This window comes from Nomascus leucogenys, chromosome 2 (genome assembly GCF_006542625.1).
Source record: "Nomascus leucogenys isolate Asia chromosome 2, Asia_NLE_v1, whole genome shotgun sequence".
Taxonomy (NCBI): domain Eukaryota; kingdom Metazoa; phylum Chordata; class Mammalia; order Primates; family Hylobatidae; genus Nomascus; species Nomascus leucogenys.
In genome coordinates, this window is record NC_044382.1 from 119,711,026 (window position 1) to 119,729,860 (window position 18,835).

General features: G+C 38.6%; 1 protein-coding gene and 1 long non-coding RNA gene across 3 annotated transcripts in view; one reads left to right on the forward strand and one right to left on the reverse strand.

Annotated features, from left to right (window-relative positions):
• Positions 1–14,196, forward strand: part of LOC115836371 — a 74,848-nt gene extending 60,652 nt beyond the window's left edge. The window contains exons 2-3 of the long non-coding RNA XR_004031401.1: positions 3,077–7,014; positions 13,605–14,196. This is a non-coding gene — a long non-coding RNA (uncharacterized LOC115836371). The remainder of the gene's footprint in view (positions 1–3,076; positions 7,015–13,604) is intronic.
• Positions 4,394–18,835, reverse strand: part of NREP (neuronal regeneration related protein) — a 29,227-nt gene continuing 14,785 nt past the window's right edge. For both annotated transcript variants that reach the window (XM_004087420.3, XM_012505372.2), the window contains exons 4-5: positions 10,828–10,905; positions 4,394–6,131 (exon numbers count right to left, since the gene is read on the reverse strand). In XM_004087420.3, the coding sequence (XP_004087468.1) occupies positions 6,006–6,131; positions 10,828–10,905 (204 nt within the window). In that variant the 3' untranslated portion in view covers positions 4,394–6,005. The remainder of the gene's footprint in view (positions 6,132–10,827; positions 10,906–18,835) is intronic.

Sequence of the window (18,835 nt, forward strand, 5' to 3'; positions counted from 1 at the left end):
TACTAAGATTTATCAAATTATTGTTAATTGTGCTGTAACACTTGTACTTAGGCCCATCTTTTAAAACCCATATCACCAGCAATGGCAGGAAAATCAAACAAATTTTTAGTTTTATTACGTTTGCCAAAACGATGCTTTTTGATTAAATGCTTTGATCTTATTTCTTGTTTTAAATGTATTGCCACTAATTTGGAGTTGCAGATTTAGCTCATTTATGAAAAATATCTGTCATAAAACCTCATTGGCAGGGCCAATCTTCACTGTCAAACCAGTCAGCCAAATCAGATACACTTTCTGTCAGAAAAAGTTTTTCATTTTTCAATTCAAATAGCTATTTTGAGGAATATTATAAAAATCAATGAGAACTAAAAGTATATCTTGTGAAACTGATCCCTAAAAACAATTAAGATAAAGACGTAATATAATTGATTTTTCCATGTTTAAGTTATAAAAACAAGATGACCAATACACTATTTCTCGTATAAAGCAGGAAAATGATAAAAGGCATGGTATATCTCTAGTAAAATTATGTACAGGTATTGAATACTGCTGAGTGGCTTTGGAGAATGATTAAACAAGAAAAATGTTATAAGATAAAATGGTAGAAACAACTATGGTTTGAGTATGTTTCCCAAGTTTCATATGTTGAAAAATTAATCCTCAAATTAATATGTTGATGGGGTAGACCCCACGATGGGACCCAAGGCTTTATAAGAAGAGGAGGGACCTGAGTTGAAATGCACTTTTTGCCCTTCCACCCTTCTATCACAATGTGAGGCAGCAAGAAGGCCCTCACCAGATGTTGAGCAAATTCCAATGTCAGGCTCTTGGACTTCCCAATCTCCAGAACCATGAGCCAAATATTTCTTTTTTAAAATAAATTATCCAGTCTGGTGTTTTGTTACAGCAACAGAAAACAGACTAAGACAAGAATTGAATATAATTGAATAAATGTTTCATGTTATGGTTTGATAAAATGGGTTCTGACAACTTTATTAATGAATGCACATCAAATCTGAAAGAACCATGTGAAAGTTTTTATCCTTGGGTTCTGTCTACTGCATCTTATAAAAAGTTGGCATTCCCAAAAGGCATTCTGGTTACATTTAAAATAATCAGCATGGTAAATCTATACTGCTTTAGCTCTTCGAAGTTACTTTTTTTCCCAGTCAAGATACATCCTAGGGAAGGATATTGACAATAATGGGAAATAATTGATTACAATTATATGCAAGAAGACATTTTTGGCATTCAGTGCCTTCTACTAATTTTCTTTGTTTCACTCTCCCATGGCTTTCCCTCAAGAGCAAGAAATTCTTTGACAAGAGTCAGGAAGAGAAAAAGAAAAAGCTGTAAAAAAAAAAAAAAATTGTCATCATTACCATCACTCCACTTTATCATGTATCTGAATTCTGAAAATCTATTTGTGAGTCTAAACACCCTATTTCTATGTTATCTAACATCATAATCAGCTTTAACATGTGTATAAGAGGCAAAAGCCCAAGGCTGTATGGTTTTATGATTAATCATCAAACCTTTGCTCTGTTTGCTACATCTGAGGTTTTTGGTGTCATACTAAGAGCAATGTATTAAGATTTGGGATGGGTAGCCCTATATCTTTTTTTCTGTGGGAAAAGAAACAGTATGAACAAAGACTCATTCTCAGCAGATCAATTTAAGGAAAGAGTATAGTGTTATATAGAGGATCTGGAAATTAATTTCCTGAAAATTGTCCTGAGCATGCAATCCGTGAAAAGCCTTAGGTACACATACTTCAGTTTGAAAATTATGAATTTATCATACCTGTATACAGCTTAACCTGGCCCAATCCAAGATTGTTTATCATGTGATCTCAATCTCTGAAGGAGGATAATCAAAGGATTCTAACGAGGGCCCAGAGAGCTAGAGTTGGAATTGCAGCAGAGAAGTTTGGAATAGCATTGAGGAATCTCCGATTCCATTCTGGTGTTCATGATCCTGCAAGTGTTCCCGCTATCAAAAAATGAGTGCAAAAGGTCCCCTGGCCCTTTGTGGGTGAAAATAAGTGCAGCACCATCCTCCCCAAACCAGAAGATTAGTGTTGCTAACTGCCATACCAACAGAGGCAAGCAGATGATACAAATAAATGAAGCAGACAGGATATAAGAAAAGAGGTAATGAGAGTTTGATAAAAGAGAGGACATGCCTCATCCACAGGTGGAGGCAGCTAGCTATTCACCTCCAATCCCGCTGTTGCTATATTTCCCACTTTTCTACCCGGATTTTCATGTGAAATCGCCTGAGGCAATTAAATCAACATTGTTATACAACACATTGCAAAACAAATCTCCAGGTTATGTCTGCTCAATGGTTGTTAGCAGTCTCCTCCCAAAGGCAACATGGTGATATGTTTGCCTCTGGTGAGAGAAAAAAGCAGTCTCAAATCAAAGTTTGGGTCTTCTGAAGTGAGCCCAGCTATCTCTGCAATTCTTATAACCCTTCACAAAACATTGCTGGATCCTCACACGAATCTTTCAAGTGTAAAGTGCAGAGTCAATTATTACTTCAAGCTTTGTGGAGGCTGAGGAATTGTCATCAGCAACCTCCACAATCCAAAGAGTTGGATGGAACTTTAAACATCATTTATTCCAGCTCCCGTTTTCACAGCTTCTCATAACATTCTCTAAATATTAGTATTGGGTCTAATTGAACTTGGATTAATAAATGGAGGCTATGCAATCCCAGTATTATAGTTCCTGGATGCTCTCCTCATATGCCACTTCCAAGGACTGTAAAAAATTTTCAATAGAAAGAAGTAGCTGTGATGCTAGTTTCAGCCCTTCTTACTTCCAGACCGTGACCTATAATTACCCTGAGCTCTTCAACTTCAGATCATGTGCTATTTTTAAAATATGTCCATAAATTCTTTGGTATTCCTTTTAGGAGGTAGAAACTAATTTCCTTCATCCTTGAGTGTGGGCTATACTTAGTGACTTGCTTCTAATGAATAGAATATGATAGATGATGGTGACTTCTGATAATAGGTCATAGCATTTTAGCTTGCTCCCAGCTTTCTCTTGAATTACTTGCTCTTCAGGAAGCCAGAAGTTATGGGGACACTCAAGCAGCAGTAGGGAGAGGCTCATGAGTAGAACTGAGGCATCCTGCAAACAGCTATGGACTAACCTGTATTGGGAACAGATTCTGCAGCTCCACGTAAGTCTTCAGATGATGGTTTATTTTCTCTTTTTAATTAAAAAATTTTTAAAAAGGTAATTAAATTTAAGGAGGACTTCCCTTATTATATCAAGAGGTTAATACTCAAAATGGTGGTGGTGTGTCATTTTTAAGAATTTTCCTTCAGAATGAAATTCTAATGATCTGGTAAGCAGTTAGAATTTGGTTCTGCCCTAAGGCTTCTTTCTCATAATAAGATTAAAAATTGAGGGTAAACAGGAAACAAACAAAATCTGAGAGGTGCATTGATTTCAAATTAAGCTCAATAACCCCCAAATGTAAAAGTCCTTCCTGACATAACACACATATCAAGACCCAAGATTTCTCAGAGAGAATCCGATGCCCACTCTCTAGAGGCTAAGCTCCCACTGCAGGGGCAGTGTTACCTGTTACCTTTAGCTCTTTTTTCTCTCTCTGGCTTTTATCTCAGAGGTCTGTTCCTTAGTCTCTGTTGAGGTGAAACTCCAATATCTGAATTCAACCAGCCAAATAAGCAACCTGTGTACAAGCCAAGTTAAAGTTTCACTCCCATAATGGATGAGGAGAAACCAGAAGCCATTTCTCATGTGCAGGGAGTGCATGAATCCCCTGAATTGCCAGGTTTCAGGGTCACAAGAGACCTCTAGAAGGCTCTGCTCATCATCACCTTATCATCTGGTAGGTTCCAGGTATCTGGGTGCACATGAATTAAGTCTTAATGACTTTAAATTCTGTCTCAAATTTTTATCCTCTTATAAGTTTAGGCTTTTTGTCTGAGGAAAAGTGCAAATATTCCATGAAGACGTGAGGTCAGATCTCTTTTGGCAGGGATAAAGAATACCACAGAGCGGGTCCTAATGGCAAGGAGAGAGAAAGAGTAAGTAAGTAAGTTTTGAAGTGTATGGGAATGCCTTGGGAGGGAGAAAAAGTGTAGAAATAAAAGGATCTTGGTCTAATTCTCCTTTGTGTCCAGAGGCAGCTCTGCAAATACCATCTTAATGAGCCACTGCCTAGCCCCTAATCTCATAAAATCCTCAAAGGGGAAAACGCATGAAAGGCAGAGCTGATTCTCTCTCTTTTGATATTTGCCCTTGGGTTTGCTGGCCTGACTTCTGGGACTCTGGGAACACATGAATTAGCAAGAACCAGAGAAGGCATTGAAAACTAGGCCTCTTCAATGATGAGCCAAATCAGACAGTTACCTTACAGCTTGCGTATTTATTGAACAAATACTACTAAAATAGCTAAAATACATTGGGTACTTGTCATGAGTGCATCAGTAAAGATCACACTGTTACAAAAGCCTGCATTTTCAGCAGTACACAACTGCAACTCTACATAAATGCCACAGATGCAGAATACTGTTTTCTTGCTCTATTTACACAGCTGATATACCTATTCTAACGAAGGAGGGAGAGGAGTAATGCACAAGAAACTCAGGCCAATGGGGGAGCAAGAAGAAAACGAAGAAGTGCAGTGCATGCGTCATTGGTGTTTAACAGTCAGAAGCGAACAGTTCAGAACAAGGCCTGCCCTGTCAAAAGAAGAGCTAAAAGACAGTTATATAAAAATTAAGGTGGGCTTTCAGACTGGCTAACACAACAACATTCCATGAGTAGATGGTAATTTATTTTTGTTTATCCATTTCGTTGGGAGCAAGGACAAAAATGTAAATCTACACCTTGCTTATCAAAATTGCCAAAAAAAGAATGCTCTGCCTTTTAAAAAAGTATCATGATTTTGTAGACATTGTTTTCCATTTTAATATGTGGAAAAGGTGTCATTTTCCTATCCCTACTCAGATGCCAGTGTTTTGGGTTTTTGTCAGGGGGAATTTATTTAAAAAGGTTTTGCTCTTTTTTACGACAAATATCCTTTCAAACAGAAAGAAGCCAAAGAGACACCTCAAAATGCCTGTAAAATTATTGCTTTTCTTTCTCTAAGTCAGGCAGGCGAGGCTACGGAAAGGAAGAGATTTGGTAAGTAAATTACAGTTTTGTGATTGCTCCCGCTACCGTGACTGCATGTCCGTGAGTGCCAGCCAACGAGACAATCGTCTCTCACACTCTGGTAGCATTTGCTCAACCTACAACACTGAGGAAGAAAGCCACACTGAAGACACAAGGAAAACAAGTCAATCCAGTCTAGAGAACAACATTCAGGGAAACAGAGTACCAACACCTTCTTAGAACATGGAAATAAAAAATAACTCCATCAGAGCTACCTCGCCAAGGAGCATGTTGAAAGTCCAAAATAGCACCATTCATCAGTGTCTCAGGTCCTGTGGCAGCATCTCGGTCACTTACCACAAGGAAACAATGAGTTTCAAACTACTTCTATACATCAAAAGAGTACATGGATAAAATATAGAGATATACAGACAATTGATGAACATAAACTACTAGGTTTGTTACATCTAAATGAAAAAAAAAGGGGGGACTCTCAGCCTCTGCAAGAAGCAGTCGGGAGCTGTGTGAGTGAAAAGGCAGGAGTGGACCGGTTGTGTGAGCGCGGTGGGAGTTTGAGTTGTGGAAGACATCGTTGTAGCGAACCAGGCCTGAAGGCCCACCTGTAAGGGTTGTAAACGTGGATTCACAGTGTGAAATTCTGAGCGTTTTCACTTGAGTCAGAATGATTAAAAACTGGTTTGATGATACCTATTTGTCCACTGTAAATTCTCTAAAGCAAGGCTCAGAGTCCCATAGTTTCTTCTTATACTTGATGATTTACACAGAAAAAAATCCCATATATGATACCATGACCTCATCAATACCCATACACCATATGTAATACAAATGGAGGTGTTATGATTAAAAAAAGTGGAGGTAACTGATTCTTGGGGAGCGGAGTTCACTGCTGCCCAGTGGAGTCAGGGAGGCAGCGTTTGTCTCATCGTTCTTCTTGCGGTTCACTTCCTTTGGGACAGGAAGTCTTCCCTGCAAAGCAGGCAGACCCACACACAGACAGACACACATAAAAGACAAAATTAATTAGTCATGCTTCTGAAACCATTTTTTAAAATTTTGCTTTTCCTGCCCAGCCCACATTTTACCCTTGAACTCTTGCTGTTTTGCAAAACAGAGTTTACATATTAAACACAGTTCACCTGAATGTAAATATTAGGTCTGTGAGGAAATAAAGTAATTAAACACTGGCCACCTTTGCTTCAGTAGAATGAAGTGCTTCTGTCACAGTGGTGCCAGCCATGTGTGAGGCAGCATTCCCCAGTGTCAGGTTTCTTGGGACAGTTTCTAGTATCAGATAGGGCCCAACCTTAGACTGGGTGATAGATACTCACAGGACTGTCAGTTGATAATTTAAAAAAAAAAAAAAGGAGTCCAGTGGGTGTGATGAAGAAGAGTAACAATCAATTTTCTAATATGTAATAAAAATATTTAAAAACGTATCTCAACTTGCATAAATCTTATCTATGTATGGCTTATTCTATTGGCAATCGGCGCATGCCAGAAGTGGCTACCAAAGATGGGAAGTGTCGGGGAGAGAAATAATGTGAGGGTGCCCAGACAGCGGTTGTAGGAAAGTGGGGGCTAGTGGGGAAACCAAGGCCAGAAGAGAGTGAGATTCAGCTCACCTAGACTGACTGGGGCTATTCTAAGTCTCTCCTCACAATTCTGATGAGTAAAGTTTTTGTGTTTCTGACTAGAATAACTCAATCTCAGTGTGACTACTGATCCGCCGCCACGTGGCTTCCCGGACACACTGCTGCAGCGCCAACAGTGGAGAGGAGCGCTCCATCACAACCAGACAGCAGAAGCACAGCACAGTGAAGCCCACCTGCCCACATGATGCACAATAAAGGTATTAATTTATGCCCTGTACAGGTATGAACACAGTGAAGATTTGACAATGGTCTCTCTTTTAGCTGAACTCTGGAGTTTTAATTACTGACATTTTCTTGGAAAAAATTATCCTTTGTGGTTTTAAAACATGTGGGTTTTGTTTTTTTTTTTTTTTTTTTGCTCAAGTCACATGTTCTAACAAGATAGATAGTTTTTTTTTTTTTTTTTTTTTTTTTTTGAGACGGAGTCTAGCTCTGATGCCCAGGCTGGAATGCAGTGGCGCAATCTCGGCTCACTGCAAGCTCCGCCTCCCGGGTTCACGCCATTCTCCTGCCTCAGCCTCTCCGAGTAGCTGGGACTACAGGCGCCCGCCACCAGGCCCGGCTAATTTTTTGTATTTTTTAGTAGAGACGGGGTTTCACCGTGGTCTCGATCTCCTGACCTCGTGATCCGCCCGCCTCGGCCTCCCAAAGTGCTGGGATTAGAAGCATGAGCCAACAAGATAGTTTTAATAAGCCAATTTGACTAGATGTAAAGTACTTGGATTAAAGTGATAATCTTACTATGTGGCCTATAAATTAACACATCTGAATTTCTTTTTAAGAATTCAGAAACCAGTAACTTCCAAACAACTTGAAATTGAATAAATATTTTCAGCAACCCAGGGGTGAACTAAATGCAACAGATTATTCAACTTTACAAAGTCTTACTTACTGTGCAGATTTTCCTTATTAAACATCTGGTATGCCTCAATTTTTTACTTAAAAGTCTCAGACTTTGAGAGCATACAACATTTTTTGGACATATATAACCATGATGTACTTTAATACTCCAATCTTAGGTTGTAATTTTAGAGGTTGTTTTGGTATCATTAAATACCAATGGGACCAAACCAGAAAATTAAATAAAAATATCATTCACCACTCACACACCCTTAAGGGTCTAGATTCAATTTCCAAAAGCATAATATTGGGTAGTTACTTGCAGTTGCGAAAATAATTTCAATCTGGGAATCTTGGTACACAATCTCAAAATTAAAAAAAAAAAAAAAGGAAATCCACTATAATCCCAGTGTCTTAAAGTAATGCTGCCAGCCCGACCCCACCTCACCCCACAGTCAACCAGTTACCATGGTTCAGGATAAGACAAACTTAGGTTTTGGACAAATGAAGAGTTCAATGGCTGTTAATTGTCACAGGCAAGAAAGGAAGGAAAACCAAAAGTTGATAAATGTTAACAATTATACTCTTTACACAGCTTGCCTTAAAACTGCTCCAGTTCAGACTTACTCTGTTCAAAAGTGAATATACAGAACATTAGTGTATCTCTCTATTTAAATCTCAGTCTCAGTACTAATCTTCTACCTCCATGAAACATACACAACAAAACAAAAGGAAGAGCTAGGGATTTGCGAAGAGGCACTTCCAGAAAAAAAGAAAGTGAAGATCATTTCAGATTTGAATTTACCATTTTTACCATTTTTTCCTAAAAGAAAGTGAAGATTATTTCAGATTTGAATTTACCATTTTTTCTGTTTCAAGGTCCCAGATAATATACATTTCTTCGTTTATTATTCATTTTCTGAGTGCCTACTATGGCTGGAGTACCCTATTCGATTTTAAACTTATAAGTGAGATTGAAACAGAAACAGTCCCTGCCCATCTCACCCTTCATTAACTTGCTGTGTGGAAGACAGGCATACAGACTGGACCCTCATGAGGCACTGGCAGTAGGGCCCACAGGGAGCTGTGCTACTGAAGCACCCCGAGGGCCCGGAGCCCAAAATGCCCGTGGAGAGAGGTGCTTCTGAGGAGACAGAGTTCTGTGCATCCTCCCTATGGAGTCCTGGATTTACTAGATTTCAATCCTCTTCCCCTGACTGATTTCAATCCACACACCCTGCCGCTATTTTTTTTTTTTTAATAATAGGCTTTCTGCCCCCACTAAAGGAATTTTAGGCTTCTGCAACAAGTGGAGGAGGCATTTTGAATATGGGACACAAAGAAGTCTTCTTTCTCCAGATCCAGAAGTCAGGCCTTCTAAGAATTCAAGCCAAAAAAAGTCATCCATGGGAAAAACGGTTCTTCTATCATGCAGCACACATTTGTGCCAACAGAGCTGAGGGACTTGAGTAATTCAAGAGGCTAGGAGTTGGGGGGCAGATGTGTCCAGTGGCTCCCACAGCCCCGCCATCCTGAAAGTCATGCCCGTTAATGTGCCTCGGGGTGGATCAGCCCTCCCGACAGATGAGTACTAGGAAATTAATACCCAGTTAATAATGTGCTTTGGACCAAGTAAGTCAAGATTATTTTTCCTACAATTATACAAAGATATGCTTTTCCAGAAGGGAACTTCTGAAAAAAGAACAAATACACTATGGTTAAAATATTATTCACATAGTTAGAGAAGAAAGAACTTAAAATAGCAGAAGAACTGAATACCATGATCCACCGTGCCCAGCCCTGGGAGCATGTCTTTGTGTGGGACAAGACCTAGCACAGCAGGGCTGGCTTTCTAAGAGTATGGTGAGGCACCACTGAACTCATCAAGGATCTGTGCCTAGTCTTGCCCCTCTGGTTTATGTCACCAGTATCAAAGAGAGAGGACCTTTGGATGCCTGAATGAGGCAAGAACTAATGCGAAGGCTATACTTTGCTTCGTTTTCATATCTCACCCTCAGCTGCCTTAAGAGAATTATGTCCTGATCTGGCACAGTGATGAATGTCTACGGTTATACTGCTGCTGCCGCTGGTGTGCTGCTGGTGAGGTGTGGGTGTCTTTTAAGGAAAGCGCTACTATTTTAGCTCTCTTCCACTCCAGCTCTACAAATCAGTGCAAGTCTAGTTCAGGCAGGGCCAAACCATTTTGTTCACCTACTTTCCTGCCAGTGATTTCAACCTTGACCTTCAAAAATGCTCTGCAAGATTAAAAGTGATTTAAGATTGTTTTCTTTCAGTGCAAACTGCCAGTTGATACAACCTCTTCAGTTTCTGCCTGCCAGTATAAGATAGGGAATTGTTGAGACTATTTAGTGTAAATAAAATAATTTCTTAAACATTGAAATACCAGTAACAGCTGGGGGAGGCCTCACCATTAGTCAATTACACTTATGAAACTTTCAAATAGAAATTCTATTTTCAGTGGATTCTGTTTTTATTAACTGCAAAATCAGCAAGTCATTGGTTAAAAAGTACACTCTTCCTGCTTGAAGTCAAATTAGTATTTACCCTAAGAGGCAAAGTCCAGTATCTACAGTAAAAACTGGTAAGTAGTTGTTATTGTTTGTTTCAGAAATTATGCTAAAATCTAAAATATAAATTTTACAAATTTTCTTGAGGCAGAGAACTGCCACACCTAAGATGTCAGAACAATGAAACCATGTTAATAAAAAATGATTTTTAGGCTTAAAAATTAGAAGAAATGTAAGTTTTTTGTTCCTCCCATTTGCTTTATGGATAATCTTATCAGACCTTCCGACTTTATTAGCAGACAATCTTATACGTTTAAGAAATCTTTTAGTTTGATCATTGTATTTGAGTTTGTCTAACCAGAAATGGAACAGATTAAAAACCTGTAAATTGTACTTTGATAAACTGATTCCATGTTTTAAATGAAAATTTTTTATTTATGAAGGAAGATAATGTGAACTTTAAGTCACAGGACTTTAGGATATTTTTTAAAAGCACATTATTTCCAAGGTCATCATAGTATCAGATTAATGGATTGTTATAGCAGCCTATAATGGGTATTAAAATAAAAAAGCTCTGATATTTTAAAACAATTGTTTCTATGTTGAAAATAGTGTTAACAAAATGGCATCTAGGGATCTTACCTTAGGAAGCCTTCCCTCCATGTCCTTGTTTGGAAATGGTTCTTGACTGACCCAGACAAAGAGTTCTGGGTAATAAACCTATAGAGACACAAAAGCATACACATTCAGATTAAAAACAGGATCCACTCTGAAACTACATGAGATAAGCTTAATGAGCTCAGTTCTCCTCAATGGTTACTTATTCCCAACTGCAACTTAGAGCACTGGGGAAACCATTAACTCTTTCAAACTGTTAGTGTGCTTCTGAACACACACTGCACTCAGGAGAGTTTCAGCTCGATGTCTTCCAAGATTAAGTCCAATAAAGCAGAGATATCAATCAATGTTATTTTTAGCAGGCAAAGTAGCAGCTTAATGGTATGCCTGGCTGAGTACACTAAGTCATCGGGGAGGTCTAACTTTCAAAAGATTGATTCTATGGTAAGTATCCTTGCAAAACTCCATCAAACACTGCTAAGGGTTATTCTGATCATTTATAAGAAAGCCAAAGATTATGAACACAATAAAAGAGGAAAGAAAGCAGCAGCCCAGATTGTCTCCAAGTCTATGTGGCCAGTGACAACACATTCTGCCCAGCTGCCTGAAACAGCCAAGTGTCTGAGGGAGGGGCGGGAGATAGGTGTCATCACCATGAATGATTCAAAGAATACTAGCTGATGAATTCGGTGGTGGGAGGGGGTGGAGCGAGGGAGTGGAACTGAGTAACTCTTCTTTAAATATACAAAGGATGATTAGCATAAGGTTGCCGACCAGCTGTTCTCCATCTTCAGTAATGACAGGAGAGGGGAAAGGCCTTAAAATTACAACTAAGATTTGGGTCAGCTCTAAGGAAGAACTCAGCATAAGAATTGTCAAATTACTAAAAGAAATTAGAGAAAAACTGTGAAATCTTCTTTAAAAAATTTAGAAACAGAATCCAACAACCATCTGTCAGGGCTAATTCACATTTAATATAGTCCTGATTGAAAGCAGAGTGAAATTAGGTAAGATTCCCTCCAGATCTGATTCTCCAAATTCTGCAATAAATAAGCCTCACATTTAATAAACAACAAACAATTAAGAGTCACATCTCATTAACAGATTAACAAACAGACTTAGATGTGTGTTTAGATTTTGGTTTTGGAAGCCCTAATTGAGGTAACCTAATCATTGAGTTGACTGTAATGCTTGGTATACCCTGATCAATCCATTTTGTCAGGGGATCTAGGGTTGGAAATGTGGATGGCTAAGTGTGTTCACTCATCGGAATAACTGAACAGTAACTATCTTTGCTCTACACCAGTGACATTTATAGCACATCCTAGCTTACAAAGCAATTTTGCATACATTACTTAATTTGTCCTGATACGCCAATAATACTGGTCTTACCATTAAACAAATGAAGAAATTGAAACTCAAAAAGGTCAACTTGCCCCAAGTCACACAGGTAGTGTAGGGTAGGACTGCAACTCACACTAGGTTTCCAGATTCAAAACTTCAGTTCCTTCCACTATCCTGCTGCCCTCGCATTATCCCAGAATGCAAATCGCCTACCACCACTCCCTCAAAATTATACCAGTCCGCAGCCGCCACCCACGTTTGGGTCTTAAAGAGAGCTCATTCTGCAAGAGCTAGAACTATTTTCTTTTTGGACTGGGTCTGTTTTCTGAGCCATGTGGTTCCCCCCACCCCAACCACCTTACTTTTCCACATATTTCCTCTCCTGTGCCCAGCTCCTTCAGAAAGTAATCCACCATCTGCCTTGTTTGGGACAAGCAGCCACTTCTGACATTTCCTTTATCCAGGAATGGGTGAAGAAAACAAAATAATCTCAAATATACAGCTTTTTTCAGACTTATAACAAAGTCACAGCACACAAAAGCCCAGTTTGGGCTCAACTTTAGGGGACCCCAAATTTGAATCTACTGTTAAATTCACTTCATATAAATGGATATAAAGTGATTACATTTCTATATTACCCCTTTAAAAATCATATTTCAAGTACAGTCTTAAAATATTAGTGAGAAATTAAGTTCTGTTGGAGACCAAAAGCGTTGATAAAAGTACAAGTAAAAACTTTGTAGGCATAGGAAGCAGTGAAAAGCAAGGTCAGGTAAGTATTGTCATTCTTGTGTTCTTGTGCTTTTCTGGGATATTCCATTTTAACGAAATGACACTGCTTTAACATTTAACTTCTAAGCCTCAATACTAAAACCACTCAAGTCTAACTTGTAGGGGAAAATAGCTTGCCTTTCAGAAATTATTACACCTATTCTAACAATCTGTTGTTCTAAGAACTCTCCATTTGCTAAAAAAAAAAAAAAAAAAGCCAATGACTTTTGCCAAAGAACTTGGGAACATGAATATCTGACAGCAAAACACATATGACTAAGGAAACTTTCTCCCTCACTTCATATTTGTTACATTGACTAAGGCATTTTTTTTTTAGATTAGGCATTTTTAGCACATTAGGCATTTTTTAGTATTTGAATCATAATCAATCACTGTATACTTTTAGAAAAATGAACGTTGCTTTGGCCTTGTGGTAGTCTCCCAATCTCCTTCAAAGTCAGAACCTTAAGCCAAAAATGGCAGTGACAGAGGAGTCTCAGTTACATTCTTAAAACCTGCTTGGCTGGTATCTTAAGAACTCAGCATATCCCTAGACATAGTATCTAAAGGAGATATTTAAACTTTTCATTTTTTTAAGCACAGCTAGTTTTAAGAAACCATGGTAAATTACTGGAAACAAATACGATCTATCTGCATTACAGCATTGTTCTTTCTTATACCTGCAGTATTTTGAGACTCTAAAGTGAAGAGCTTAAGAGAAAAGATCTATTGACAATCATTAATTACCTTTGCTCTCAAATGATTCAGACCTGACCTTTGGTATTCCGCAAGGGCCTCAACTTCCATTCCATTGCCAATGCTGGATGTGGAGAATGGATGGTCCCAAGCAACAATCATTTGCCTTTCTGTCAAAAGCTGTCTCAGTTTAAATGTACTGTATTTTCTCTGCCTCTTCTCATCGGAACATGTTCTAGTCTACTCTCCAGGTGCTAGTTCTGGCAGTCAGAAATAGTGCCACTTTTCAACTTCAAGTTTCTTACCAACCTTTGTGCATTCTTGCAGCAAGAGTTCATGAAATAGCTGCAAAGTGCTGGACACTGTTAGTTTCTGGGGATTGCAAGACAAACAAACAGTTTCTGCCTTCTAGATGCTCAAGTCTGGGGGTGGGGCAGGTAGAGCAGGGGTGATCAATCCACAAAAATTTACTTTCAAAAATGTGTGTTATGGGCTGACTTGTATCACCTCAAAATTCATATGGGGAATTCCTAACCACCCATACCTTAGAATGCGATTGTATTTGGAAACAGGATCTTTATAGAGGCAATTAAGTTAAAATAAGGACATCAGGGTGGGCCCTAATCTGAAGTGACCCATGTCCTTCTAAGAAGAGATTAGGACACAGACACACAGAGGAAAGACCATATGAAGACACAGGGAGAAGACAGCCATCTACAAGCCGAGAAGGGAGGCCTCAGAAGAAACCAACCCTGCCAACATCTTGATCTCAGACTTCGAGCCTCCAGACTGTTAGAAAATAAATTTCTGTTGTTTAAAAGCTGCCCAGTCTGTGGCACTTTGTTATGGCAGCCCTCGCAAACTAAACACAGTGTGCTTTTTAAGGGCAACAACAAAAAAGAAATATATAGGTTATGTCAAATGTAATAGCTGCTGGAACATCAACAGACTAAACAACAAACAAAACCAACATTTAGCATAATATCCAGTAGTGCTGTCAACAAAGGAAATGGGGGTGGCAGTGAGCACATCTGGGAGGGCATTTGATGGCTGTCTGTCAGAATCAGCCAAGGAAGATAGAAGGGTGAGGGATAAGTGCAGAATGAGCTCCATGCAGGCAAATGGCCCTGTGGCCAGGAGGTCTCCCTGCAGCTCCCAGGGGCCACAGCAGTAACAAGACCCACACGAACCCATGAGTTTGTGTGCCCTCAGTTTTCTAACTAACTAGTTCAGAATATTAGGAACTGACAATGACCCTATGACTGAAGCTTTTCAGTGCTGATAATTTGAGGATCAGAAAACTGGTAAGCTGATCTATCTATCTAGAGTCCATCTGTGCTTGCTGAACTGTAAAGCTGCCCATTCTTCTTGGTGCTCATCAACTGACACTCCAAACATGGACACGTGGCTGATACTGCATTCCATTCATTCATTGTCTGAATTCAAGTTTGTGTTTTTCATGAAGGCCAATTAAATTAACTTCCTTTTTGACATTTCACTGAATTCTCTATTGTTGTTTCGGTGGTTTGCATCGCGAAAATTTAAGCGTTCTGGGTATGGGAATACCTCAAAACTGTTGTTTTATTAAACCAAAGTTTGCATTAATCTTCACAAAAAGTATGTCTTCTTTTAAAACTTTTTTTTCCATGTATACAATAAACAACTGTTTGTTTTTGCCCAAATAAAATCCTCAAAACCCTCTAGAATACTATTCTTCCAGAAATCTATTAGAAAATCAGAAAAGCAAATCGTACCTTCAACAATTGAGAAAACAAAAATGCTAGTTTAAAAAAAAAAAAGTAGGGGGAAGGAAAATTTTGTTACTTTTAATTTGGAGAATATGCAACAGTTTTGTTTGAATTCTGGGGAAGTTTGAGTGTTTATACTTGTCACTGAATATATTGGTTAATGCATCTTTTTCTATAATGCTATATTTATCTCACTGACAATTAGGTTGAAAAACAACAGAACGTCATAAAGAACCACACTGGTTTAAAATACACTAATCACGACTTGTATTTAGATATTCTTGATCAATTCTTAGGCAAAACCAATCTTATGGTTTTGAGTATAATTAATATACTTAAACCCACTATATATTTAAATATTGCTTATAGTGAAAATGTGCTATTTCTTACTGATTCTCTTACATGTATTGATAGTTGGGTAAGTTTCAATATTCTATCACAGCATAAAAATTGGAAATAAAATATTCAGGGTTTTGTCCCTCCTTTCCTTCCTTCCTCCCTTCCTTCTTTCTTTTGAGTCTTGTTTTACTCTTCGGACAGTACATCATGAAAAATAACTGCATTTTTTAAAGTCTATAAAGTAATTAGCTCACCAGTAACTATTGCTTAGTATAAACTATTATTAATAGCTGACAACTAGTGCTCCAAATTAGAAAAATGAAATGTGGGAAAATTCAGAGACCAGTCCTCCAAGGTCCTAAAAAATATGCAAACTAGATTATTGCTTAAATTATTTTTCAAGCACCTTTTAAGCTTTTCATTTCAAAATTTGCTATTTATTTTTCAATGGCATGGTTCAAATACAGAATCAATCTAAAAGTTCTCTGACATGTTTCCTATCACTTCTACTACATTGCAGGTAAAATTTGAATCATATCTACTTATTACCTGTTTCTAAATTTGTATTTTCCTCTGTTCACTTACTGTCTTTATCAATATTTCTTTCACTGTTCTATGAGAATGATACTTAAAGGCAGGGTTATATCTTTTTGCAGAGGCTAAATACACCACACACATAAATGCTGCTTACTTCATTAGTTAACATTTTCAGAAATCTGCCACGAAGACATGTTGCATGGTTTGGTTGTTAATGACCATAACTGTAATATTGTTCTTTATCCCTGATGCAGTCCTGTAGGCTTAAAGAATGCACACACGGGTCCTTTATAACTTAACAGGATGGGTATGGGTATCTGTCTCCTGCAATTAGGAAAGCCGACTAGGATAGCAGAGGTCTAACCTGCATAATCAATTCTTTCTGCAGCAAAGGAGTATATTTCATAATCTTTCTGCCAATTAAATAGTATGTGTCTGTATGTGTACATGCTTTATTCTGCCTAGCTAGCCAGGAGGTTGTGAAATCTAGTACTGTAATTCAAGGAAAATTCATGTGCATATATATACACTTCCTTTCTGCAAAAACCCTTTGAAGTGGTGCTATAAAGAATCTCCCTCAAAAGCCACTGTGTTCCCAGGTGTTACTGGTCATATGAGAGGGCCAAATGTAAACTGAAACCATAAATGAGCTACAAGGATCATTTTCTCTGAACATTACATCAAAGATTAGATGGTGCCAAAAGATGATGCACTGTGCTGTCTCTCTAGAGACGTAGTCTTAGAGATCTGCCTAACCTTGTGAATGCTGCTTGGAGAAGCAGCACACAGTGGGGAAAACACGTTGCCACTGGAAGACAAAAAGATGAGCCTGCAGAACACTGGGCCATTCAGATGATGTACTAACCTCTGCACATTCTGGAAAGCAGAATAAAAGTGTTGGGGCTTAGGTTGGCAAGCATTCTGGCTTGGGAGCTAAATGAAACATGCACTGACCTAATTTAAACACACACATACACACAGACACACACACACACACATACACTGGAGCTGGCTGTGGTAACAATGGGTAATTACAGAGTATGCATTATGAACACCCAGCTACTGCACTCTATAGTCATAAATGCCCTCTTGCTAGAAAGGAAAGGAAGGCCTTTGTGGCACCTGCTGACACTCCTTGAGTTTCATTGCCCGGTAAGTCCTTAACATGTACAAATAGAGGTTGGGGGAGGCAGCTGTGTTTCAATAAGGAAGACAATGATGGCTCACTAATTGGTTAAACCCATTGGCATTAGCTTCGCTTCGGGTGCATATTCCCACTACGGGCACAGACAATGTTCATGTTTTATTAATATTATGCCACAGATGATGTTACTGTCCAACATTACATGTCAGGAAGGCAAAAGATTTACAATTCCTGATTTTGTGAGTTGGGGTGTCTGAAACAAGCTTTGCAGACTTTAATAGTGGAATCCTCTAAATTCACTCTGCTCATTGTGAAGCCATCTTGAGAGGCCACTGATGAATATGTGGGAACCTGACAGCTGTGGAATTTTATTTCTAGACTTTAACTAGGCAGAGAAAGGAAATCTCCTTGCTGGCAACAAAATGAAAGTGTTTACATGTGAAATTAATCGTCAGCACAAAGAGATTTCACAGTCACTCTGTTCCACAATGTAATATTCTGCTTGTTTGGCTGCTGAGTCTTTTAAAATTTTATTTCTAAGAATAATAGCAAAGACTTTCAAGGGGGGGGCAAAAAATCAAGTCAGGAGCCAGCCACAAAAGGTTAACAGAATTACTCGACTTTTCTTTTTCACCACTACTTAAAACCATTCATTACGTGAGTTTTCTGGGCTTTGATGGTACATGGTTCAAGGCCAGGTGCAGCAACGGCCAGCTAATTCAAGCATAGTGAACACGGAGGTCAGCTGCAAACATTTATGTTGTGCAACATCGTGTTCCTCTCATTCCAGCCCCATTCCTTTCCAATAAGAGCACATTTAGCACAAAGCAATCCACCTAAAGACTCCATAAATCCAAAAAAGGGAGTCACTGATCGAGGAATTCTCAGATTTCTGCCAAGGCACCCTCCCTTGGACTGGAGGTCAGCCTGGTACAGTAATCGGAGCCAAACTGTGGACTGGACTCAAGGAATTAAGTTCAGCACTTCAAATCTTGACTTTTAATGGGCAATTTTTCTTTTCAGCAATGAAGAGAAAACAAAGTACAAATGGCTGGTAACAGCCCAAAGTAAACCAGGAGAAAAAGTACAAGAATAAAGCTTGGATACAAATCTTATAAGTAATATCTAAGAGCCTTTCCAAACAATGGGAAAAAAATAAAGCAGCCTTTTTAAAACTTGGTTTGAGATTATGCAGTTGTGAGTGAACAATAATAAAACAAAGGCCACAATACAAGATAGTTGCTCTCTTTAGTGAAGAAAAAAAAAAAAATCAGCCTTTGTCAGCTTGCAGCAAAAAGGCCCCTCAGGCATTTAAGCACAGCATAAGCTTTTCTTTGCCCCGGTGACCTCAAGAAATATGTTAATTCAAGAAATATGTTAATAAAATCGTTTACCTCCCTGGAGTGGAACCAGAATAAATATTTACTTAACACATCTGAGTTCTAAGTCTGGA